This window comes from Neolamprologus brichardi, chromosome 9 (assembly GCF_056152115.1).
Source record: "Neolamprologus brichardi isolate AB-2024 chromosome 9, ASM5615211v1, whole genome shotgun sequence".
NCBI lineage: Eukaryota > Metazoa > Chordata > Actinopteri > Cichliformes > Cichlidae > Neolamprologus > Neolamprologus brichardi.
This window is the reverse complement of record NC_142112.1, coordinates 12,741,825-12,768,711: the sequence shown is the minus strand read 5'-3', so window position 1 is coordinate 12,768,711 and position 26,887 is coordinate 12,741,825. Positions and strand designations below refer to the sequence as shown.

At 44.0% G+C, this 26,887-nt stretch overlaps 1 protein-coding gene across 1 annotated transcript in view; it reads left to right on the top strand.

Annotated features, from left to right (window-relative positions):
• LOC102796224 (partitioning defective 3 homolog) overlaps positions 1–26,887 on the top strand; it is a 381,329-nt gene that overhangs the window by 153,875 nt on the left and 200,567 nt on the right. Inside the window, exons 6-9 of the mRNA XM_087845929.1 lie at positions 18,940–19,049; positions 19,653–19,736; positions 24,137–24,262; positions 26,654–26,884. Coding sequence (XP_087702055.1) covers positions 18,940–19,049; positions 19,653–19,736; positions 24,137–24,262; positions 26,654–26,884 — 551 coding nt within the window. The remainder of the gene's footprint in view (positions 1–18,939; positions 19,050–19,652; positions 19,737–24,136; positions 24,263–26,653; positions 26,885–26,887) is intronic.

Below are 26,887 nucleotides of genomic sequence, written 5' to 3'. Positions count from 1 at the left end.
GGCTAATCCTCGGTGCCACCTGAGTGTTTATAATCTGACAGCCGTGCGACTAAGTTGAGTCACAAAGCGCAAATCCTCTCATTAGGGGTGACACAGTATAAGTTTCAAAGTCGCACCTTGTCGCCCGGTTGTTCCTTCCCTGCACTCGCTGTATCGCAGTCTCGATCGCTGGCTTCCCTCCCACACATGACGGTTCAATATTTTGTCTTCTTTGTGCGACGGGCGAGCAAAACAGCAGCATTGGATCGCGAGATAAAAATACACAGCGTGGGTTAATTAAGAAGAACTGTGATCAGTGCTAAAGCGTCGGCAGCGATAATGAGTGTACACACGCACATAAAAACACACAAACACGTACAGATATGCCAAGGTTTTTTGGTAAAAACACACCAATTAGCTGTTGTTTATCGTGGATTATTTATCTGCTGTGTTTTTATCGTTCTACTTTATGAGTTAAGATAAAAGTAAAACAAAGAAACCGAAGAGCGGGCGTCATCCTCATTTCTTTCTTTTCACTGGAACAAAATACACAAACGCAACTACTTTGTGTATTTATATGCGCATAGGTGTCTTAGCAGCGTCATTTCTTAACTTCATACAATAGCTTCAATTTGAAGTACTTATCTTTTAGTTGCGTGGTCGATGTGTGTGAAGCAGCTCTTAACTTGGCATGCTCTGGATAGTGCGTTCGCTTCACCATTCATATTTAAGCAAACCTTCCCAGCTCATGCTATAAATTAAAAATGTAAAGTCAGGCTGAATAAAATAACACATTGACTCCTGTGCTTAAAATGCCAAGGAGGTGCATGGGGGAGTTAACTAGACAATCTGTGACTCTGGTATTCTCAGGCTGGATGAGTTTGAAGTTTAGCCGCAGGGGATCAACAATGGATTCAGGGTTGATTTCTCTTAAGATTTTATTTTACATCACTTCTCCCAGGTGCTTTGGTAAAATGTATTGATTTGTGCTCGTTTTGGTGCTTTCGTGCTTCTTTTGTGCAGACTTTCAGCCTACGTAGTAAGACAAGGACGGCTGGCCCATAGTTACATCAGGCAATTGTCCTATGTTTATCTAACGAGTCAATAAATTCACGTCAGTATCAAGCGGTTCAATCTAAAACATCAGTAGCGTCTACCCCTAAATCTCTCACCACCCACACACACACACACACACACTCTGCCAAATGCGGCGTGGAGAAAAGCATGCTTTATCAGCCCATATACACCAAGGCCTTATGAGTTATTCTTCATATAAACAGCTGACATTAATGCTGGCCTATTATCCCACTGATGAATGTTAATGGGCTTTCCTGCTTAGCATCGCACACGCTCCCCCACATACACATTTTGATCTGGTTGAGTGGTTCTCCACTGTATTATTTTGCGGCCTTGATGATGGACCAGGGGCCATTATCATGAGCTGTAGCAGAGGCAGGACTGACATCAGCTGTCGATCACTGAAGGATTTAACCCAATCAAGGCTAACATGAGGAGAAGCAGATGTGTTTGAGCTATATTGGCAAAGCTCACAATTTGGGATTTCAGAGATAGTATTAGACAGAAACATTCTAATGTATAAATGCTAAATGTAGTGTTATTTAATCTACATATAAAAACACAAACAGCAAAACAATAAGCCTTATACACAGATCAGGCACAACATTAGGACCACCTGCATAATTTTGTGTTGGTTCCCCTTTTGCCGCTATAACCCTTTTGCCGCCTCTGTCAGTGCGCCCCAGGGCAGCTGTGGCTACAATGTAGCTGCCATCACCAGTGTGTGAATGTGTGTGTGAACGGGTGGATGACTGAATGTAGTGTAAAGCACTTTGGGGTCCATAGGGACGAAGTAAAGCGCTATACAAATACAGGCTATTTACCATTTACCATAAAAAAGCCCTGACCCATCGAGGCATGGACTCCACTAGATCCCTAAAGGTGTGCTGGGGTATCTGCACCAAGATGTTAGCAACAGTCCTGCAAGTTGAGAGGTGGGGCCTCCATGGATTGGACTTGTTTGTCCGGTAGAACCCACACATTCTTAATTGGATTGAGATTTGGGGAACTTGGAGGCCAAGTCAACAGGGTGCATTATCCTGCTGAAAGAGGCCGCAGCAGTACCGTTTCCATGAAAGGGTGTACATTGTCTGCACAAATGCTAGATAGCTAGCACGTGTCAAAGTAACATCCAAATGGATGGCAGGACCCAAGGTTTCCCAGCACAACATTGCCCAAAGCATAACCCTGGCTTCGTCCATTCCGTCAGTTGCTTTCTTCCCATAGTGCATCCTGGTGCCAGGTGTTCCCCAGGTAAGGGACCCAGACATACCTCACCAGGGGCGATTGTGGCTCAAGAGTTGGGAGTTCGCCTTGTAATTGGAAGGTTGCTGGTTCGAGCCCCGACTTGGACAGATTCGCTCGTTGTGTCCTTGGGCAAGACACTTCACCCGTTGCCTACTGGTGGTGGCCAGAGGGCCTGGTGGCGCCAGTGTCCGGCAGCCTCGCCTCTGTCAGTGCGCCCCAGGGTGGCTGTGGCTACAATGTAGCTTACCATCACCAGTGTGTGAATGGGTGGATGACTGGATGTGTAAAGCGTTTTGGGGTCCTTAGGGACTAAGTAAAGCGCTATACAAATACAGGCCATTTACCATTTACCATCCAACTGATGTAAAAGAAAACATGATCCATCAGACCAGGCCACCTTCTTTCAATGTGCTGTCTTCCAGTTCTGATTCTCATGTGCATTGCTGGCAATTTCTCCAGTGTACAGGGGTCAGCATAGACACCCTGACTGGTCTGCAGCTATGCAGCTCCATACACACCTAACTGAGATGCTCTGTGTATTCTGACACTTTTCTATGAGAACCAGCATTAAACCTTTCTCTAATCTGAGCTACATTAGCTGTATAGTCTGTTGGATCGGACCACACAGACCAGTCTTCGGTCCCCACATGCATCACTGAGCTTTGGCCAACCACAACCTCTGGTTCACCGCTGTTCCTTCCTTAAACAACTTTTAAGAGATACTGACTACTGCAGACTGGGAACACCCCACAAGAGCTGATGTTTTGGAGATACCCTGACCCAACTCAGCCATCACAATGTGATTCATAATCCACACTTGCCCATTTTACCTGCTACTAACATCAACACTGACGACAAAATGTTCACTTGCTCCCTAATATATCCCACCCAGTAACAGGTGCCATGATAAAGAGATAATCAGTGTTATTCACTTCACCTGTCATCGATCATAATGTTATGCCTGTCCAGTGTTATTTGAAAAGCATATTTTGATTTATTATTTGTGTGCAGGCTCTAAAAATACCGTTAAGTCCATAACATATTGAAGTCAGAAAGACAGACTCGGAGAAAGGCAACACAAAACCCCTAAAACATTACATAACAGCTTCCAAAGCATGTTTGGGTGAAAACAGTTCTGATCACACATCTTTGATCAAGCCTCCAACAGTCAGGCTCCCTCTCTCTCTCTCTGTTGTCTAAATGAGGCACCTTGTTTGGCGAGTTTTAAAGGAAACGCAAAGTGGCGAGGCGGCCAGCTAAATCCTCAAGCCAGCACGCTGAAAGGAGATGAGTCTGTTTAACTTCAAGGTGGAAGAAGAGAGCAAGCAGCAGCGCGAATCCTGCCTTTTTTCCCTTTAATGTTGTCACATCAAAGATCTCTCTCTGAACAAACACAGATTGGCATTTGCGACCGACCGACTCTATTGTTGTTTTTGCTCTTCTTTCCCAGCTCTGTCACTAGTAGTTGTTGGCCGCTGAAAATAAGGCTCAGCGAATGCTCGTATTTGAACGAGTCTCCTGAGTAGCTTAAAAGAGATTGTCAGAGGTCTGCTTTCTGTTTTAGATTTAAAGTGTTTGAGTTGATCTCTGTTAGAGTCAAGTGCTTTACAAAGCTGCGGTAGGATTATTGTTCTTGCCCCACTCCGCATGATGCCATGATGGCAGTTAACACGCCATTGTAAGAGACAAAACTGATATTTCCCTCTAAATACTAATTATTTGTTTAGCTTGTTGATTTTTTTTAATCATACTGGAACGATACACCTTTATATAAGATCCATAATGAATCACTGATTTATTTAATCAAAGGATATTTCATTTATTCCATTAAAAATACAATAAACACAGCAGTGAAGGTTCTGAAGTGGCAGGTCTAAAATTCAGGAAAAACCCTTGGACACGTCAGTATGGAAGTTAGCATTTAATTTTTAGGGACTGCTGTTGGTGAGTGAACTTGGTAAGTTCTCCTGACTAGCTTCTTGGTAAAGCCCACACAGTCTGCAGACCCCGAGGCAAGCCACAGGCAATGTTAGAGCAGCTGAGCATGGAAAGAAAACACAGCAATAACCCTCAAACCCAGCCGGCCTAACACAGTCTTGCTGCCTGTGCCACCGTCTACCTCCACTTCTATCTGGTGGCTGTAACATGCATTCGTGCTGTGTTCATTATGTTCAGTTAATACTGCAATGATGTTTGAGATGCAGCAGGGCATGTTTTCAATGTAAAACTCTGAACAAATAAAAAAATGAAGCCACATTCCAGAACAGTGCAGGAATCCTGGAAGAGTGTGTTCCTGGATTTGCCTCTTGAAAGACCAAGGAAGATGTAGACGGGATGAACCATGGTTTGTGTGAAGTCCGTAGACATGCACTTTGGTGTATGCACACATGCAACATGAACTCAGGATGTTTTGAACTAGTTGCTGACCGGTGGGTCTGACCAGTAGGTGCAGCTGTTTGTCCAGCTTTGGCTCCTAGCTCATTGAATCCTCGGGAAAAAAGACATTTTTGTGGCTTCCTACTTCTTCCTGCGCTCGTTCTCTACAATGTTTTGTTTAATTTTCTCCTGTATGATTTTTTTTAATAAGTCATTTTGGCTGTTAGTGTAATTATGTCACCTAAATGAAAGAATGATTTTAAGAAAAGACTTAATTCTGCCACTGATTACTTAAAATTCACATTATTTACATGGCGGGCTAATTTTTCTTCTCTCCTTTGGGAGTCCTGTGTAAATGGCAGTCCAACTGAGGACCTGAGTGAGAACAATGCAGAGCCTTACAAATGCCTCTCCACTCTTAATTAGCTATTGCCGCTGAACCACTGTTAGAACGTCACAAACCCCTGACGGGTTTGTGACTTCTGCTTTGCACTGACTGGGGCTTTTTGTTAGATGTATTTGTCTTGTACCCTTCTTTACGAAGTCCTTCTGTCGGTTGAATCTCTTGCTTATTGGTTTTAAATAATAATAATAAATATCAATAGTTTTAATATGGGTCCAAAACTTTTAAAGGTCCTTAATAGAAGTCTTTACTTCTAAAAAACTGCACAAAGTTAAACAAATTTCACATGCAAATTTATCGTGTAACATACATACAGACTGAAAGCGTTGCAATCTTGGGAAAAATTCTTGCACATAAAGTGATGATGAGCTGGTCCTGAGGTTTCTAACGAACAAATGGAGATTAAAAAGCGAGACCTTATGATGTCACCCACTGGCCAATGAGGTCTCATATTGAAGTGTCAACCTGAGCATTGTGGCCATTTCCATCTTGGTGTTTTGAAATCGGATGTAACAAACGAAGGGTGGATGTTCCTGAGCAAACAAGAAAAATCTTTCCTGTCTTGCCTTTGTCTCAATATCAGTTCTGTCGCTTTTAAAATTCATAGTTATCTAATCGCAAAAAACTTTGTGAAAGTTTTAGGACTAAACACACTTGGGGAAAAATGTCTAATCAATAATAAAGTCTAAATTGGATAACTTCACTGCTCAAAAAACGTACACCCCATTGTGTTTCAGCCTCCAGCCTTGTGCACAGAATCCTGCAGACAGCCTGCAGCAATGAAATGCATACAGACTCTGTATATTCTGTCATCAAGTCAGTGTACGAGTGAGCTCACCTTCAAACTGGAGTACGGGAGCAGGTGAAATGCCGTCAGTAGGGAAATAGCTGAGCAATTATGGAAATAATGCTACCTAACATCTCATTAAAAAATCACAATGACTCTCAATGTTGGTTTATTTACGCGTGTGTGTGTGTACAACACTTAACTACAGGTAACCAGCTTTTTGTCCCGAAGCTATGTTACTTTCTTTGTGCCGTTTCTATATGCAGCAAAAAAAAGTTTATTCATCTTGTTCTTCATTATTATTTATTATTTAACTTTTTAAATATTTGTGCAATCGTCTTCTCTTATCTTGTTTGAACAGGATACAAGACTGGCCGTTGTTTTGAATGCTGGACGTTGCCAGCGCTCTTCTCTGTCAGCTGTACTGTAAATGTTTAACCTGTCTCACTGCGACACGTGTGTGAAGACGTGTGCTACTGGACAGCTGAGATTAGAGTTTCACTCATTCAAGCTTGAAATGCAAAAAATTCATGCGCATATTTCTTGTGTTGAAAATGTTTTGTAATCACTTATTCCTAACGTGACCATTCCACACCATTCTTCACTTGCTGCCAACTTCATTTTTGTCAAAAACATTTTTTTAGGATTCGATTTTTTTGTGTGCACAGGCCTCTCTGAGCTACTCGGATGTTATTCTCTTGCACAACCTTCAATGGGGATGCCTGGTTTGATTCAGTGGATGTACCATAACAGCATTATTCAGGGACAGGCGAGAAGTCTGTTTACCTTAGTCACTATTCCATCCTTCTCCCCTCCTCTTCTCTGGGTCCCTCTCATTTCTGTCCACTGTACCTCAGCTGCATCAAGGTGGCTATCCCTCTCTGCACTACTGGCTGTGAACGTGTTAATTCTTGATTAGAGTTCATGCATTCACTTTCTACAATTTGCTCCGTGGAGTGAGAAATCACTTTCTCAATGAGAATAATTGAACACGGGCAGGGGGGTGCCAGCTCATTACCCACAAATCACAGGGAGCAGGGGCACCTTAACTGAAGACAATAATGACTTTGGGGAATAAAACGAGGGCCGCCAGCGTGGAGCCAATCCACCGTGGGCAGCAGAGAACAAAGCTAGGCGAGGAAGATGTACACCGTTTCTTAAGGGGAAGTCATTTTTTTTGCTGATCTGCCTACATATTCAGTAGAGTCCGGATTTATTTTTTTTCCTGGGGGGTATGAGTTCAAGGCTTTGGAGCAAAGTGTCATGTTGCCCATATTTTGGCAAGGTGGCATTATACCAATGCTGACTGTGGCCCGGGCAAAAGATCGCAAGATGTGGAACAGCTTAAGTAAAATGCAAAGCTTTTTGTAGTCCTTGACACTGGGGCTCAAGGTGAACTTTGGTGACTGACATCGCCCATTTTCCCACAGTGCAAAGTCACTTACTTCACTTTATTTGATTTCTCTCTCCTTCCTCAACCTTTCCCTCCTTCACACCATCTTTTTTTTTATATGCCACACATTTCCACTCTGCACACAGTGCCAAATGTATCCACTCTGGCACAACGAGGTCCATTGTCACAATAGGCTTTTCTCACTGTTTTATAGGTCCCATTAGGGGGACCGAGGCTTTTAAGTTGCTGAAGGAATGCAATAACGCCCAGCCAACAGTAAACATCCACATCTCGGGTCCACAGAGAAACATGAGATGGAGCTTCTTCCCCATCTTACCCTAAGTGACTTGTTTTATTTGCATCAGGCTGAGAACAAAGTAGTCACACTTGGATAAAAACGGAGAGAAATGGGAAGGTTTCATTTTAGGACTCAGGAGATGGACACACTGAAACAAGAGTGTGAAGAGGGAGGAGGCAGTCTGGGGGCATTTCTGTTTCTTAGATACAGATGTAGGTATTACTGTGCTGTTGATTGTGCATATTTTTATCCAGCATTACGTGAACGTTCATTAGAGAACCTGAACTTGATGATGGACATCATGGGTTGCTTACTGCTTATGATGCGTTACCTAGTAAAACTTTGATGGCGACCTATGAACTATGTCGAACTTGATTCAGATTGTGCTGTTGGATGGATTTTCAGCCAACAATCCAACATTGTTATATTGTCAGAGATGGTAAGGTAGGTAAAAGAGTCCTATGATGAAAAGGGTGAAGCTTATGAGAACTGAGACGACCAAATAACAGGTGAACGCAATGAAGAACCAGCAATAACAGTGAGAAATGGAAAACGGGAACAGGCTAATGGAAAGAGAAGACAACCAGGAAATTGTGCGAAACAGTGATGGCATCATAGCAGCCACAACACCAGTGAAACATGCAAAACTGCTGGCAATATTCTATGACTTTCTTAAGGTTGGATGCCTAGGATTGAATTTGAAATAGCCCGCATACCATAAATAGTGTCAGTGTAACAAGAGTACCTCTGTAATGGGATACGGTTTTCCCTGCAGAGCAGTTTTCCCCCGGAATTTTTCCTCTTTATGTTTTTGATATACAGGCCATGGGAGCTGTTGTGAAGAATAGCACCCCTGCCGAGCTCCATCACAGCATTCTCTGATATTCCCACATGAATTTGCGATTTCAACTAGAAGCATGCCGATGCTGTTTTCCATTTAGAAAACGGTAGAGTGGAGAAATGTGTGTCGCGTTTCTCGCCGGGGTCTCCCTGTGTCTGTTGATTTGGAAGGTGAGAGTCCTGCTGAAGTCGCTCTGTGATTGGCTGCCGCAGATATCTTCATACAATATGTAAGAATGATGGTGGCCACCCTCGGTGCCGCTCAGTCCGTGTGTTGCAGATGCGTATCTACACGTGTACAATGTTTACATGCGGCAAATTGACTATCCAGGCTATGATCGGTCTTGTTTGTTGAGACACTGATGATTTCCCCGTGCTCTTATCTCATCAGCGATTGCAATCACTTGTTGTGTTTAGCAAGTTAATTATCATCCAGTCTAACTAGAACACTCCTTTGATAAATCGATACCTTGTCTAATCTTGTGCTCATTGCATTCAGAGAATAAATACACACACAAAAATTGGCATTTTTGTAGTATTCGGCACTCCGTACAGGTTATTTTCTTTGCTTTTCTTCCCTTTCCTTCATCTTTCCTCTCGCTTTGTGTATTTCTTCTTCCTTCTTCTCCACCCATATCCAACCAAGCCCCCCCCCCCAGATTACTGTGGCTGTGCTGAAGTCTTTTGGGACCTCTCTTCATTACTGGCCCTCCACAGGCCCCTCATCTCCACACGGCCCCTCTTCATTTAGCCCTGGCTGAGAGCAAGGACTAAACCAAATGGCTTTCTGTCTCCCTCTTATCCAAGAATTTCAGCTTCCAATTAAAACTAAATGGAAAGCTCCCCCCTCCACCACTGCCTCCGCCTCACCCCGCGCTGTTCCCATGACGCTACAGATGAGGCCCCACTCCACCTGCTCAAATACGGCAGCAAACAATGGCTGATCTGTAGAATGGACCGTTCATCCCCTGTAATAATTCGCTGCTGTGTGTACCAAAGCTTTGCTCTCTACTAAATTATTCATTGTTCAACAGCTTTCATCCTTATTTCCTACTTCATATTTGGTATATTTAAGATTTGAGGTCACTCTAGGTTATATAAATAGCGTGGACAATGGATATGAGTCTCTCACTCTCTATCTCTCGATATAGAGATATATAGATGTATATTATTTCTTCAGTGAATAAACATTGGTGCCGCTGTAACTGCTGGATTAATTGGTTGTGATGGCAGTTTAGCGGAGCAGCAAGTGTAGTTTATTGGCAGCTACTGTGCAACTCAATAACTAAGTGTAGTTCTGACTTAATTGCAGGAACACCAACTAAGTGTAATTTAAAAACAGAACAAAAACATTACAGTCCAAACTATGGGTGCTCCCATTGAAATTCAAGCAGCCGATATTATTTCAATGAGGGCAACATTCAGTCACTGACCTTCACAGTTTGAGAGATGGATTAAGTGTTCTGAGCAGTGGAAAGCAGACTGCCCTCCCACTTAATAAGCTCAAAACGATGATTAATCTGTGAAAAGCACCACAGTTCCCCTTTTAATGCATGTATAAAGGCCCGGGATCCAGCTGGGACCGTCCGCTCAGCAGGGCTGCGCACTCAGCCCCGAGGATTATCTGTTCAGAATCACCTCCTTTCACCTAAGCCAGGTGTCTAGCAAGTCATCATATACTTTTTGAACCGTTGTTTTTAATGCATCGGAAATCCCAGATATGCTTTAACCACGTCTTTGAAGTTTGGTGTAAAATGTTGTGCATTCCAGCTCTTTGAAATCCTCATTCTGTATACAAAAACTTTTTTCCTTTTTTTTTTGCCGAGCTTAAGAGTAAGAAGCGCTCTGGACAATAACCGATGACGATAACTTAATTTGCAGTAATTCCTACCCGGTTTGAACCTCCGGCTCTCCGGCACAGGACAGATCTACTCCAGTTGCAGCTGTTATTGATGAGGCTTGGAAAAAGTCTTGGTCCTCTCCGTCCGCTTTGGGCCTTGGTTATTGACCTGGTGATTGATTTAGGTCCTCATAATTAGCAGGCCTAATTTAATTAAAGTGCAATTTAACGATACAGTAGGCAAAGGCAGTCTGTGTCATTGATAGATCAGCTCAGGCCTAATATCAAACTGGGCCTGGCTAAATGATGTATTCCACCCAGCAGGGTTCCCAGTGACAGAAGAAGGCGTAAGCGAAGAGACAAAGAGGGAGAATAAGAAGAGTAAAAAGATAGACAGGCCTTTGTTTTTCAAATGTCAGCCTACAAACTGCACTGCCTCACCTCTTCCCCTCCGCATCTCGCCGCTCCATTCTGATATGGACAGATGCACACTCACATCTCTGATCTAATTTGCTAAACAGCATTAGGAAACTGTCTGTCCCTTTCATTTGCTTCAAGTAAATTGACATCAGAGCCCTTTTATGAGCTAGAAGCCATGTCTTTCTAAAGCAAAACTAAAAGAGACAGATTTTGTTAATTAAAAAGAAGTGCAGGCTTTTTCGTAAGTTATATTAAACTTGGCCAGCTGGGGATAAAACGTACTGCCCATTTAATTGCCAAGAAAATATATAATGAGGAAAATTTCAATTCATATTCTAATTTTCAGCGCTTGTCATATCCCATGTTTAAAGGTACAGTACAAAAGAATGTTGTACTCATAAATGTAGGTTGATTAGAGTGTAATTATGTCCTCTGACAAATTGATAGATACTCATAAACTCATAAATCAATTAAAAATTAATAGGAGCAGGTTTGTGGAAGCCACCATTGTTTTGAACATTGATGGCCATCGCCAATGACTAGAGACTGTCCACATATATAGTATGCATTATCACTTTTAATGAAAAAAGTCTTTCAGACTATATTTGACCATTTAACATTTGCACATGTATGTTTTCATCATTTCTTTCTGATCTCTTTCTGTTTTCTCTCTCCTCTCACCTCATTTCCACCTAAACCTCTTCCTCCTCATCCCCAGCTTCTTCTCCTAAACTGAAGTCAGGGCTCTAACACACAGACATGTGCATAAACATGCTAATTTATTCTTGATGTTGTTGAAATTACTCATTGTCACCGCATTAGACATGCGACCCTCCTTTTTCCACACCGCTGACAAGAGCAGAGTTAACAACAATAGCTGGTTATGAGCTAACATTATGCCAGCTAATTTTAGGTTTGTGGCGTAATAATCAAACTTTCACTGTGATAAGCAGTTTAATTACAGTCATATGAAAGTATATTCGTTAAGTGTCCGAGTTCAACAATGTTAGAGCCACTTCAATGAGAGTTTCACTAATGCCAGCTAACGGAAGCTAATGCCAGCTAACGGAAGCTAATGCCAGCTAACAGAGGCTAACGGGCAAAAACAGCAGCACTTACTGACAGAAAAGTTTAGGCTCTCCTCATTAGTCAGCAGTCAGCTTCTTTGACCATCTTGTGTTGAACTCCTTTCACAAAGTTTTATAGTATCCCCCCAGAGTAAATAACAGAGGACTGGCAGATAAATTGTGAATGAAAAATGGCCAGAGTCTGTCGTACAGCGGCCATCATAGCTACGATTATGCACTTGAATTTGGAGGGGTAAGAAAACAATCTGCAACTTACTGACACCTAGTGGTGAGTTTTATACTTTGTACCTTTAAGGAAAACTGTTTTGAAAGCATAAAAAAAGCATGTCTTACATATTATACAATATTTTGTCCTCTTTTTAAGGTAAGGTGAAAAAAAACATTTTATTTTTGTCTTGACATCTAAAAGATTTTTTTTTTACTGATCTATACAGTAAAGTACTAAAATACTTTAATGAGGTCTTATTGGTTTTGAAGATACTAAAATGTATTCATAAACTGAGAAACTGTGTTTTTATTTCCTCCTGTGTTTTTCGCCGCATGAATAATGACAGTGTGGGGCAGGTTCCCTAGCCCACTCCCCACTGTATTTTCCTAGCACAACAACAACACAACTCTCCGTCTTCATTATCAAAAGGAATAGTACATCTAATCTGGAATGCGAGTCCTCTGCTTTGAACAAGGCTGTGCTCATGGGTGCAGGGCGTGAAATATGAAAGAAAACACATGTCCTCATCAGAGGACGGGCGCCGCCTTGGCTTCTACCCTTGGCACGCAAACACAGGACTGAAGAATCATAACCTTCCTCTATATTTCTTCTCTAACAGTCACATAAAAAGCGAGAGATGGCAGACATGAGGATCACACTGCTTTGATTTTCTTCCAGATCTGAACTTTCCAGTCCTGCAGGGAAGCTAATAGTTTTCTAAACAAAGGAAACAGTCAGAGAAATAAAAAAGAATCTACACAGTGGTGTGGGTTTAAATTCTTTTTATACTTTATTTCTGAACACTGAAATCACTATTAGCTTCCATCATCTTTCTTAAGGTCACAATCATAGAAATAATCTAAGAAAATATGCAGAAATCTTTCCTCTCTGCTGACACTAAGTGCTATTTGCGGAGCTTGTGGGTAAGATGATTGGGAGGGTGGGTCATTATGACCCTTTCATCATCCCCCTAACCAGTTTAACTCCTCACCCAGCCTTTTATAATGCTCCTGTATCCTCAACATAAATATAAATAAGTGTCTTGCACTTGCAACCTCAGTCAGTGTGATGAATTGGTTGTTTTAATGGTGACTGCGCCTGATGGACCGATGGGGAATAAATGGTTAAGGGTGGAGGGAAGACTAGGGCTGGATCATTATGTCCAAAGGATTAAGAGAGCAGAACATTTTTTGGTAATAAAGGATTTGTTAATGTTTTTTTTATTTATGTAGACAGTAAATCCTCACACAGCAGCGACCAGGTCGTCCCACGCTAGTAGCTGCTACACGCTAGTAGCTGCTACACGCTATTACTCTGTTTATAAACGTACAACCGTTGCGATTATCTCATGTTCAGATTGAGGTGAGCAATCACTGTATCCAGCACCATCAAGTTTCTTTTTAAGTGCTGGTTGAAAACAGCAAGATTCTTCGAGTTATTATGGAAAAGTATTGGTAATTGCTTCTCAAGGTCATAGAACCTTTAATAGCACTATTAGGAGTTATTAACAGCAGCCTGTCTTTCTGTGTCAGTGCCATTGTGCGATGCAGCGGTACTGTGAAGTCCTGTTTGGTCTTGTGTGTTGTACAGTGTTTAGCTGAACCGCATTAGCTGGAGGTAATGAGGGTACAATTATGGCTCCTTAACCTTTTTGCAAGGAAAAGGAAAAGCCTCCGCCCTCGCTGCCCCTGCCATACATCGACTCGCTGAGAGCTAGGTCTTTTCACATGTTGCCATGGTATGTTACCTTTGGCTGGCTTAATGTTTCCATAAGGGGCATATGTCACCTTGCGCAATTACCGTTTCATATTTTTAGCTGGTCAAAATCAGGAGGGAGGATCAGCCTTTGTAAATATTTCAACAGGCCTTTATTTTTCTTTTTTCTAAACACTCCAGCTAAATTGCTTGTTTCCTTTTCTCTTAATACACTGAACACAAGACATCCTTCATTTGGAAACTGCTTTTATATCCTGTTCCCTGGCACCATTGTTCTCCTGAGCACAGACGGCCCATTGTAAGGGGGGATGTGTGACAATGTCTGGGAAGGGGGGGGGGGCTTGTTCCACACATGAAGCTGTCACACAGATGTGAAGCTCAGCCCCCTAAAGGAGGGGCGGTGGCCAGAAACACACCATTTGCTGTGACCTTTGAACCTGTCCTTGTTAAACCCTCGATGCCAGAGATGGACTCAGGAGGGAGCCCCCCCACCCTTTTTTGTAACAGCTACATCTTGTACTTCCCCATGGCTAACAGCATGACACACACACACACACTTACAGTAGGTCTGCTTTAGCACACCAGTTGATGGAGGGTGACAGCTCCTCAACATGCCGCCTTTTGCCCTAACCCTCGAGAAGTAATGTGTGTGAGTGTGCATGTTTGTGTGTTTGCATGTGGGTAGACTTCCCCCTCCTGATCAAACAGCTGCTACCTCCATCCTTCCCAGTCTGCTCTCCCTTCGGACCTCCAACCACTGTCCAAGCAGCACGTCTATTTGATGGTAACAAGGCTTTGCACTTTGCATGCGTGTCCCTTCCACCTTGCTGTCTTCTTCTTTCTCCTCCTCTTATACGATTTTCAATAATCTAATGCTGCAGCTGTCCGATGGCCAAGCCTGTAACCTTAGTTTTTGCTCCCTTTATTGTCAGAGGCTGGCAGACTTTTTTGGCCACACATCAGGGCTCTTAGCCATCCCTATTACATGTGAGGAAGAGAGAGAAATGGGGGAAGGAGGGAGAAAAAAAGGAGAGAGGGCAAGCCAGAGAGTTGAAAAGCCTTGTTGCATCCCCACTCTACTGGTTACCAAGGGATCAACAGGGTGCTAAAAGCACTCAGGGGGGGAAGAAATTGATGTTTTTCAGAGAAAGGGGAAAAGGAGAGAGAAAAAGAATAGAGATGGAGAATGGTGAGGTCAGGAAGCTGCGGATGTATATTTAGGCTGTGTCTCTCTTCTGCTGTCACTCAGTGCTCATCTTTACAGCTGACACAAGGACAGACAATGAACGAGCTGGCAGCGAATATAAAGAGAAATGGCTTCTGCATCTGCCTCCGGTCACTAGGAAACTGGCCCCTGTGATGCCGGCTTAACCACGCGCTCCGTTGGAAAGTGTGGAGCTATACTTGAGCACTTGACTGCATAAATGTCACTTTTAACAAGCCGTTAGTTGTGATGTTCAGTCTCAGAAATCGGTCTTTCTAAAACTTAGATTTTGTCTGGGAAGATAATGAAGAGGCTTTGCTGTTGTTGGCTAAAAAAACCGACTTACCTTTGAAACATGTGGTATCTTCAAATGCACGGGAAACATTTTTTATCACTTAAAAACACTAGTGCCGGCTGTTGCTGTGGTTTGTGGTTATTTGGTGCTGATGAATGCAACATCTAGTGTGCAGGATAGTCAGAGCTGTGTGGGGATTTACTATACATGTGTATAGGAAACTCTCATTACGACCAGATTATACCACAAACATGTCCTCTTTGATTACTAACCAATGTGAAACGCCCACAGCATGGTCGCACACTGGTTAGCACCGCAAGAAGGTCTTTGGTTCACATCCACCGTCTTGTCAAGGCCTTTCTTTGTGGAGTTAGGATGTCCACAGTCCAAAGACATGGCGTACAGAGCTGAAGTTCAGAGGCTGTCAGATTGGTGTGTAGATAACAACCTGGACCTTAATACCACCAAGACAAAAGAACTGGTAGTTGACTTCAGAAGGAGGAAGTCCGAGCTGCAGCCGGTCAGCATCAACGGGGAGTGCGTGGAAAGGGTCTCCAGTTTCAAGTTTCTGGGTGTGCACATAGACACAGACCTCCAATGGAGCTCTAACACCTCTGCGGTCTTAAAGAAGGCCCAACAGCGTCTCCACTTTCTGAGAATCCTCAGAAAAATGGACGTGAAGAAGGAGCTGCTGACCGTCTTCTACCGCTGCTCCATTGAAAGTGTGCTGACATATTGCATCGGTGTGTGGTTCTCCAGCTGCACCACAGCACACAGAAAGGCACTCCAGAGGGTCATCAATATGGCCCAAAAACTCATTGGACATCCTCTTCCCTCCCTGAAGGACCTGTGCAGCACTCGCTGTCTCAAGAGGGCACGCAGCATTCTACGGGACTGCACACACCCAGGACACCGGGTGTTTAAGCTGCTGCCGTCCGGCAAGGACTCAAGGGCAATAGCCCTGATCAATGCAAATAGCTGACCTGATTGGCTACCTCCCTGGACTTTTTTAGGGGGGAGGTAACAATGTTTAAAACAACAATAACAATAATAATATTTATATTTATAACAAGGTGCAATAATAATTAATGTGCAGTAATAACAGTGTGCAATACAAATACACTTCTTCTTCTTCTTTTTTATTACTAAGTTATTATACTGTGTTGTGTTGTTTGTGTTGCGTTGTGATGTGTCATATCGTGTCGTGTTGTGTTATATGTAGTACCGACGTAGGACAGTTTTCCAATTTCATTGTACTACTGTACTATGTATGACTGTGCAATGACAATAAAGAGTTATCTTATCTTATCTTATCTTATCTTATGCAGTTAGTGGGGTTAGGTTAGTTGGTGATTCTGATAGGCCCATAGGTGTGGATGTGGTTGTCTTTCTCTCTGTGTTAGCCCTGTGTCAGGCTATGTGTACCCGGCCTCTTGCCCTATAGTAGCTGGGATAGCCTCCAGCCCCCCTGTGACCCTGACAAGGATAAGCAGAGGATGGATGGACAAAATTCAAATAGTTTTGGAAAGAAGAGAAGACGAGCTTCACAGAGATATTCTGTATTATCACAGTAGAGGAAAGGTTACTGGTGTTTGAACACAGACTTTTTTTTTTAACCATGTGTGCTTCATATTACTGTAAGAAGTCCAAGCAGCCTGTATGATACTTGGGTGATAAAGGGTTAACCTCTTTCTTTGTCTTACCTTTTTCGCTCCTACATCCCTCACTTAGGGCTTTGCTCAATCTTGTGATTCTTGTACATTTTTTTATCACCGAGTTCCTTTTTTAGTGTCAATTTCACAGCTTCACACCTGAATAGACATATCACCTTGCTCTGGCGCTGCTCTCATATCTACTTGTGCCATTTTATGGTAATTTTGACTTGTCGCATTCGCACACCGCACTTGATTGCACTGCGATTTTTTGGCCAGGTGGAAGTGAAGAAGCCCTTTGCCTTTCTCCCCTGAAGGGAACGATCACAGATACAGTGTCGTCTTTCTCTTTCTTTGTTCGCTCCCTTAATTCAAAAGATCTCTCTAGTCTTTCCTTTACATACTCTTACGTAGTCTCACCATAAGGGTTTGCAACGTATAAGCTAACAGCTTTTTAAAATGCAAATTAATTACGTGTTAGCCATGATACACTTGCGACTTAGGTTAACAACGCAAACTTGTTGAGCACGGTCACCGTTCACAGTCATCTGCTCACCGAGTGTGAAAACTGTCTTTTTCTGAAAGGCCACGCGTTTCTTTGCCTCTCCATCAGTCTTGCCTTGTAGCAGAGATCTAAACCTGTATTTATTCTTGTCCAATTCCAGCCGCCCGCTCTACCCCATGGCCTCCCATCTTTATTTATAGTTTGCCACAGGTGGCCAGGTCCTTTGTGCAGAGTATACGTCAAAGAGAGAGAAAAAAATCTAGCCGTCCACCTGGGGAAGGACGGGTGGGGGGTGGGCTTGAGTTCATAAAAAAGCTTTATGAATAAAAGGCCCCGTGAGACACCCGGCACCTCGGCTGACGTGTAATTAAAGGTGTGGAGGGTGGTGGTGGAGGGGGGTGACTGATTCATTTTCATAGAAAAGGGGGGAAATAGACAGGTAGGGTGCGACAAGGTCTTTAAAGGTGGGCTGCTGATGAAATTTTCATGCCCCTATCCCACCTTAACCCTCCCCCAGAGTCTAACAAATAAATAGGCGACGGGGCCTCTGTATAGCAGAGTGAGTGCCGCCAAAGATATCCCTGCCCCTGAAAAGGGTTGAATCAATTTCCATAAAGAAACCAAGAAGGCGCAAGACCTATTTGGATGTGCTTGACATTTTAGTAAAAAAGAGAGAAAGAGGAAGGTGAAGGGTGAGGGCGGGGAAATAGCAGTGGCTAACAAAGCATTTCGGCAGATCCTCCCAAGGAGCCGATGCGCTGTCTCGATGCTGACGAGCTCACGCACGCGCACACGCACGAGGACCAGCCGTTAATAACAGGACTGAAAAAGAAAGTCCCGTTATTTAAAACAACCAAACAAAAGACTTCACTGTGCTCGACACTTGATGACGAGCCCTCCAACTAATCTTGGGTTGATTATTACATGAAAATCAACACTGCGTCATCAGATATTTCTCCCTCCTGTTCTACATGTGGGATGTAATCACTGTGTGTAAGTGGCCCGCTGAATTTGTACCATCCACATAAAGAGAGCCCAAATGAAGATTTTATCCTCCATTAAGGAGAGCATGAAGCTGCTGCCTCTTTCCCAGAGCTTAGTTAAGTCCTCGGATGTCTGCTTTCCCGTTAAAGGCACTGCCTCTCCTAACAGCACTGAAGGAAGATGAGCAAATGAAACGAGGAGAGCGAAAGACGCAGATGGCGCTCAGGCAGGAGCATCCCTGTTTCTTTAGCTCTAAACCTTGATCCCATCACCTCACGGGCCCAGCAGCAGCGCCACGCCCCGGGTCAGGCAAACCGATGGAGTCGCTGCATTTAATCACGACACCACTGAACATTGTTTTGGCTGGAGAGGGATGGTTTCTGCAGCAGCATCAGGGGCACCGTCCCTCCTGTGCTCGAGAGTCTTTGATTTAAAACAAGCTGATACATTTTTTTTTTCAGGTAATTAAATTAAAAGCTGGAGATGAGAGATATAAGCAAGAGAGGGCGAGATGCAAGCACAGCTAAAGCAATAATGACAGAATTTGAGGGGTTTTTCTTTTTTGCTGTTGAAGCACTCATCCCATTCATCCTGTCTTTTTTTTTCTTTGTCTCTCTTTCTATTAGGAGGAGGACGAGGAAGAGGAGCAAAGGAGACACGAGAGGAGAATCGAGCGGACGGAGCCAGTAGGAAGGGCCGATTCCTCACTGGAACATTCGCCGGTGTTTCATATAGAGTGAGTGGCGTACCGCAAACACCACAACCCCACCCATACGCCATGTTAAGAGTGAAATCACGATTATTGTAATGGCTGCGTACCAATTTCTTGTTTCGACCATGTGCCAGTAACAACCCAAACATCGAGACCAAGGCCTCAGTCTGTAAACGTCGTCACGCGTATCTGGGTCGTGTTGACTTGTCTTCACGTCCTTATCGGAACAAATGAACCTTCCTCCCTTCCCCTCCCTCCCCCGCCCCCGTTCTCTTATATGTTTTCAATTAATTTGTTCTTTTAGCACAACAGCAGTCTGATCTTAATCACTTAATTGGAGCCTCCATTTGGATCCTTAATCGACCCTGAGGTCCACCAGTCGTGCTTTGTAATGGATGACTTAGCACAGGCAACTCAGCGAGGCCTCCCACCAATAAGGACCCCACGCCCCCACTCCTGCGCATCCCACTGACTTCATGTCGTGTTTGACTGTGCCGTCTGTTTACATTCTGCATTTCTACACGTTGTTTTCACTTCTGTTGTTTTTTAATTATCATTATTATTCATACACCTCTCTCCCACTCCCTTCTTCTCTTCTTTCTGGCTTCATCCATCACCATCCCGCAGAAGCATGCTCAAGCCCGTCGAGGTGTCCAATGAAGGTGGGCCCCTGGGGATCCACGTAGTGCCTTTCAGTTCACATGATATCAGGTAAAAAAAACAAAACAGACACAAGCTGAAATTCAGCGCATCTCAGTTTCACCATCCAGTGTTGCTTTCTTTTTGTTCTCACTCATTATTTCACTCGTTTTTTCTTACTTTCTCTGTCCTTTGTTCTGTCTTACATATCTCGTTTTATGTGTTGCTCAAGGCTCTTCTTCTTCTTCTTCTTTTTTTAACTGCCTCTGATTCTTGCAGTCATCTTTTTTTATTATTGTGAGCCTCGCTGTTGAAACACCACACCCAAACTCAGCACCGCTCACATCCCACAGCTTTGAAGCTCCCAGTGGTGAGGCGAATGGATGAAAGTAGTTTTTGCTCTCGACTGCACAGTTTTCTCCAGGTCTTGCAAATACTTTTTCTAACTGGGTTGTCGGTCATCGTTTTGAAACTTGCTTTGGACTACTTCCTCCTTCCTTTTTTTTTCTGTCTTTTTAACTGATAGGAGTGTCGATGACAAGGGAACGAGAGGCTTCTGAGTTTTAAAAAAAAGTAAGAAAAAAAGGGGGGACAGAGGAAGCGGTTAGATGTAATCAAACTAAAAGCTTGTGTATAACACAGATCCCTGCTGCATGCCAGAAGGAACTGGCTCGCCACCAAGGTGAATGTGACTACTCAGCACTGGAGAAGGAAAATCAGGGATGAGGTGGAAAGACGGAATGAGGAGATCAAACGGAATGACATTTGAAGGGGGAGCGGAGGAGAAAGGGGAGTGGTGTCATTGAAGGTGGCTCAGACACTAATCTCATTGCTGTTTATAAGCAAGTGTCAGGGAACTATATTTAGCTCTGACCTCGCACTAACTCCATCCTGACACCTTGAGTCAGAGCTGCAAAATAGTGATTCAGGATGAGGTGAGCCCTAACGGAGGGAACGATTTCTAAAGGAACTAAAGCAGTTCAGCTCTCATTAGATGCGCTGCTGTCCTTAAGCTCCCCTGTATTGCCCCTAAATCAGACAGCATCTTGGAGCAAACAGCATTAACGCTGCGCCGGCAGTAAATTTCTTCCCCATCAGCTAAGGTCGGCACTAATAGCTATCACAGCCTTCAATTAACTTCAGCCATGATAAAACTTATTGTCTGGTCAGTGGGATGATGCTAATGGCCTGTCCGAGCTCTTTCTGCGCGTCGTGCACTGGGACAGGAGGCATTAGGCTCAGCGGGCTGTCATTAGTGTCTAGACCAGGGCCAGAGGGGTCAGACTGCCAGCAGAACCAGACAGCAAACAAGGAACTGCAGGCACTCCAGCATCGGGCTGCCCCCGTATTCTGCTCCACTGCACTGACATCAAGTCAGATCCAAGCAGGAGGGGGAGACAACTGTAGGAGAGAGCTTAGATACTGTCACTCTAGCAGGAAGAATCTTTCCCTGCCACACACACACACTGAAATGCACAGATACTTACCTGAAAATGAGCTCACACTAATGCAGTTTGTGAGCAGTTCGGACCGACCTTGAGAAGTATGTTCCCTCTCAGACTCAGGCCGTCTAATTTTACAAGCAAAAACAGTCGGTGCATCATCACTTACCTACCTTGAGAGCAACGTGCACACATAAATATCCCGTACATCTACGCACGCGCGCACGCCCCCTTCCAGATGCGTTCCTAGTTTAATGAACTTCTCATTCCATGACCATCTTCAATTGTAAACAAACTGCGGACGTAATTGCCATGCATAAATGGATCCTGATTGGATTATTATTTGATTAAAGGCAGTAGATGAGAGCAGGTGGCCTCCTCCAAATCAGCACTGCTACCCAGCCACAAGATGGAGTAAAGCCATATGGTGCGGTAAGATGCTGATTCCTTTTTTCGAGGAGAAGCGAGACTTAAAGAGTCTTTCTTTTCCCCCCCCCCAGAGGCTGCAGAGAATCCACACTACAAATCCCTTTTTGCTTACATCTGCCACCTAATGAATTGCAGCCTTTGAGAATGACTTTTAGATTTTGCTTTAGTTCTTTACGAGTAACTGACAAGTAAAAAAAAAAAAAGAAGAAGAAGCGAACTTCCATCAGTTTGAGAGGATGGGATTATAGCCAACACAATAATAGTGCTTTTCACGAAATCATCATCTTCTTTAAATCTCTAAACGACGCCGCTTTATCCCCAGTCCGCTCTGCCGCTGCTTGAATACTGATCAGGGATCAACCAAAAACTCCTTTATCTACTGTACCGTCTCCAGTCTGCTAGCAAATCAGAAGTCATTAGCGTGTGTCCGTGATGTAATCTCCGCGCGCAATACTTTGTTTTCAAGCTGCCAACACTTATGGAGATAAAGCACAATCATGTCTGCTTCCACGCCGGCCGCAATTACTCTCTGCTCAACACACTTAACCTGACCTGGCAACTCAGACACCAAGAAAGAGGGAAGGGCCTTTTGTGATCTTTAATTTCAACTTAATGCCGACCCATTTACCCCCGCCGAGTGGCTGAGATGAGTCTTCGGCGCGAGCGTGAATGTCCACATTATGCAGCCAATTAAAGCAATGTTCTGAGAGTGGCCCTGTTTGGCTGAAATGCTAAAGAGCTGCGCGAGCCTGCCCTTGACGTCTGCAGTAAACAGGGTCACAACAGTTTTGAATGCGCTGCTGTTTATGCGTCCAGGAAAAGAGACAGGAAGGGAGGATTATGAGAAGCATGACACTTGTGTCCTTGACACCAATAAGGTGTAGCTTAGGGTCTAATTTATAAGCCCTGTCTGGTACATCTTCGTTTAGCTTGTTGATGGTTTTTGCTCCGGTAGATTTCATAATTTCTTCAAAATAAGCCTCCAAACTTTTTTGTCAGTTTATGCAAGGACACCAAACATTTAAAGTCAGTTTACCTGCTATCTCAGAGGCATCTTGCACCTTGTAGCCAGAGTTTGTAGCTCTGCTGTGTGAGCATCCATCAGATATCGTTGCATGTGGTTATCCTCGAGGCCTAACTAAAGCCCTCAAGGAGCTCACTGATGTAGTTATTTAGAGGGGGAAGGAGGGCGGAGGGATATTTGAAGGTAAAGGTTGGCGTTTTTTTTAAGGATTACTGAGATGGCACAGCCGTGGAACTCCTTGGGGTTTTTTTTTTCTTTCTCAAACACCGCAGCCAGCTCTAGCTTTAAGCTCCAATGAAGGCGACTGTAGCACTTCCCTGGAAGCCATAAGATGATCTCTTAGCTGTTGGTCTGGATTATTTCAACCCACCCTGTCATTCTTTCAGACCTGCCCACAGGAAGAAAAAGAGGAAAGGACAGAAGGACAGACGGAGGCTTAAAATGAATGCAGGGAAATTCAGGACTCTATCCAAGCCTAGTCTGCAAAGTTAACTTTTGTTGATTGAGTGCATTACAATGGGCTCAACTCATTTTGTAATCTTATTTACTTCCCCAACTCTGTTGGAGACTTGAATATTTTAGGCACTCTGTTGATGCAAAAGTTATAAATCTCCAGGCCATAAAATGACAACCAATGTCAATGGTGTACTACAAAAAGCTTCACTTCATACAGATGAGGACAGACTCCTCTTTGAAAATCTATTTTCTCAAGTGCTTCAAAACAGAGCAAGAGATTTTAGCACAGCTTTTCTGAAACATCCTAGTTTTAGGATAATGGAAATGGTCAATTTTGTATCCGGTTTGATGGATAACAGCCTGCAGTCATTTGTTGTAGTCTTTAGGAAGTCTCACACGTCTCCCAAGCAATCCTAGTCCATTCTTCTTTGGAAAAATTGGCCAGATTTGATGATCTTCTGGCACGTACATAGGTCTTCAGTTCACCCCACAGATTTTCAATAGGATTCAAGTCAGGGTTTTATGCAAGATACTAACCCCAAGTTGCTCTCCGATGCATCCATCGGAGTGTGAACGTGTGTGAATGTTGTTAGAAAAGCATTCAGTAAAGAGGCCGTGCTTGTGAGAATGGGTGTGATTGGCATGTTATATACAGAACTTTGAGTACTCGGGGAGAGTAGAAAAGTGCTATATAAGAATCAGTCCATTTACCGTTTAAAGAGTTTTGATGCTGACTGCTTGAGGTTTTCTTTCAAGGTCTTCATGTCCTTCTTTCTTCATGACTTTGTTCATCGTGACAAGATTCACACTGAAGCATCTCCACAGCATAATACTCCCACCACCAAGCTTCACTGTGTGGATGATGTTCTTTGGGTTCTACACCTTTCATTTCTTTTTCTAAACATAGCAATAACAACATTTGTTTTTAGCATGATACCTCAAACCCTAAATGTGTCTTTGTCTCTACCTTCTTCTACACTCTCTTCTTGTCTCCACTCCATCCATTCTGATTAGGCTTCTCTACTGTTTCATTAACTTTTAAAAGTACACGTGCAATTTCATTGTGACAGACGTTGCCTAAGTCGTGTGTTATCACTCACCTGTTGCATGAACCTTTGCAGGACACAGGGCTTGCTAGTGAAGCGTTTGGAGCCCGGCGGCAAAGCGGAGCAGGAGCGTCTCTTCCAGGAGAACGACTGCATCGTCAGAATTAATCAGGGAGACATTCGCAACCTGCGCTTTGAACAGTAAGCTTTCCATAGTGACGCTCGGAACATTTTCTTTTTGCACGCAGTATTATTCTGAACGCGGCTATTTTTGTCAGCTGACATTTTCTCCTTCTGGTAACCTCTCTTCTTGTCGCTGGATGCCATGCTGATTTTAATTTACTTTCCTTTTCCTCCGATAGTAGGGAAGCGCTGTCTGCCGAGTGATGCAGTTCACACCGAAAGCGCTGTGTTGGACATTAAGCGCAGCGACAGTAAATAGTGTTGCTGTAGATAAGCGGAATCCAAACTGCGGGGAGACGTGACACCCACGCAGCCGCACAATAAAACAGAAATACGACCGACTTGTTGGCCTTCCTGTAACAGGTCTCAGTGACCTGCAGTCCTTCACAGCTGTGCTGCTTTCTGATCCCAAACTATCCGCACTCTTCTCTCCATTCATTTCTGCCAACGCGTCGTAACCTTTGTCTCTTCAAACACTCGTGAACATAAGCGTGAATGTGTGGCATCTCACGCAGCACGGACGCGGACACATATATGCGGTGATGCTGACATACAAAGGCATTTCTGCACTTGTGTATGTGTGCGTGCACCAGTATTAAATGGATCGCTTCTCCTCGAGGCTGAAGAATCGAGGCACTGTATAAAGTGGTCTGTTCGGCTCTCCACAGAAAGAAATAGCCCAGATTTTTGCTACCAAAGGCCCAGACAACAATCGCACTGGGCCTGCACATCTAAAAACAGTGGGCTTTGAACCACAATGCTGCAGAAATGACAGAAAGTTAAGCCTTCAAAAGTGAAGTCAGTAGCTATGAATTATCTCTGAACAACTGTATCACTGTAGGAATGTTTCTTAAGAAAGGCGTGATAGCAAAAGCTCTCCAGCATCTTGTTAAATGGAAGCAGTTGGAGACACTGTGCTAATCTGTTTATCACCCTGCACACAAACCCACTAAGGTTTCAGAATCCTTTAAAACGAAGCTATTGTCATTAGTAAACATCGCAGTTTCTTTCACAGCTTTTTTTTCCCCTTTTCTGCTGTGAAAGAAGCTTACCCACCAAATCCACAAGGGAGTGATGTTTTGTAGCGTTCCACGCTTACCCTCTCCTTCCAAACACACCCTCCTCACCGGCATCTGCACGCTTATGATGTTTGTGCTGGTTTTTCGGGGGGGGGGTTTGCATAAAAATGAGGCGAAGGAGCAAAACTTTAACCCCACCCCCACCCATCGTTGATTGTGTGCCACAGAGAGTGACAATTTAAAGTGATAGTCTAATCTTCTCGGATTGTTTTGCATGGGTAAATATTTTGAAGCGCTTAATCTAACTGAATGTAATGATGCATTGATGGGGGTAATTTATTATTCAATCACGGCTCGCGCAGAGGCTGATTGCTGGAGTGATGGCGGCGCGTACGTGCACGGGAACATTTGCGTACAAAGCACGCATGCACGCACACAAACTTCGCCCCCGCCTGTCATCACCCTGCAGCGCGCATATGCGAGTGATTGTCGCAAATTACCATAAGAATGAAAACAGGAGAGGGCAAATCTCGCAGAAGTAGCTCAGCGCGCGTTCGCCTCTGCGACGCGGCTCGCGCGGATTGCTGTCTGTTTGCGGCGGAAGCAGCTTAGCGGCTGTCATCGGGACAGAATCAGCATGGTATTGCTGGTAATGGGGAGGGGGCTGGAAAAAGAACATGGGATTGCTGGAATCCAGACATCCACGGTGCCTCTGGCCCCCTTATGCTGCAGTGTGCCTCACTCCTGGCCAGCCTATCTATATGCTAAGTGCTGCTGGCAAACCAGACTAAACAATTCTTGTGTCTGGGAATGATGGCGAGCTCTTGGCCTCCCCCAAACTCATACGAGACTCTGTGTTTGTGTGTTCCCGCCCCATTTTGTGTTTAAGGAGTGAATTCTGCGTGTGTGTCTGCTTACTTGGGAATTCATCGTCTGTAAAGCTTCCCCGGTGCATGATTCATCACCTCTGTTCTGATTGTTGAGTCAACTCATAACCATTTATCTCCAACCATGAACAGACTCACACAAACACACAAATGGCCGCATTGCATAGAGACTTAACCTATATCACACGCAGTAATATTTTATGACTGATGCACCACTTACTGTCCTTATCTCTTACCCGTCTTGATGCTTGTAATTATAGATAATGTAATTTCTGCCCCATAATGCATTGCAGGAAGTAGTCCTGCGATTAGCCGCGCAGGCCTCAACTCTCTGTATCTCCTTTCAACATACAGCGCATCATGGCTTTCCTTATCCTTCTGTATCTGCCGAGCTTTGGTGCTACATCATTGTACATGTATCTCTTATCATGTTTAGAGCTAATTCATTTCTGTCTGTGTGACCTTACCGCTCTCTCCCTCGCTCTGTGTTGTTTCACCTTCAGAGCGCAGAACATTTTCAAGCAGGCGATGCGTTCCCAGGTTATCCTTTTCCACGTGGTCCCTGCAGCCATGAAGAAGCAATACGAGCTGCTGTCAGCGCAGAATGAGCTGAGCAGCCCACCTCAGCTGAACAGGGTTCGTTTCAGCCAGGCGTCTCAACAGCCAGCAGACAGGTCCAGTCTGACCGGGACGCCGACGCCCAGATCAGGACAACCACCGGGCCTCAATCACAAGTG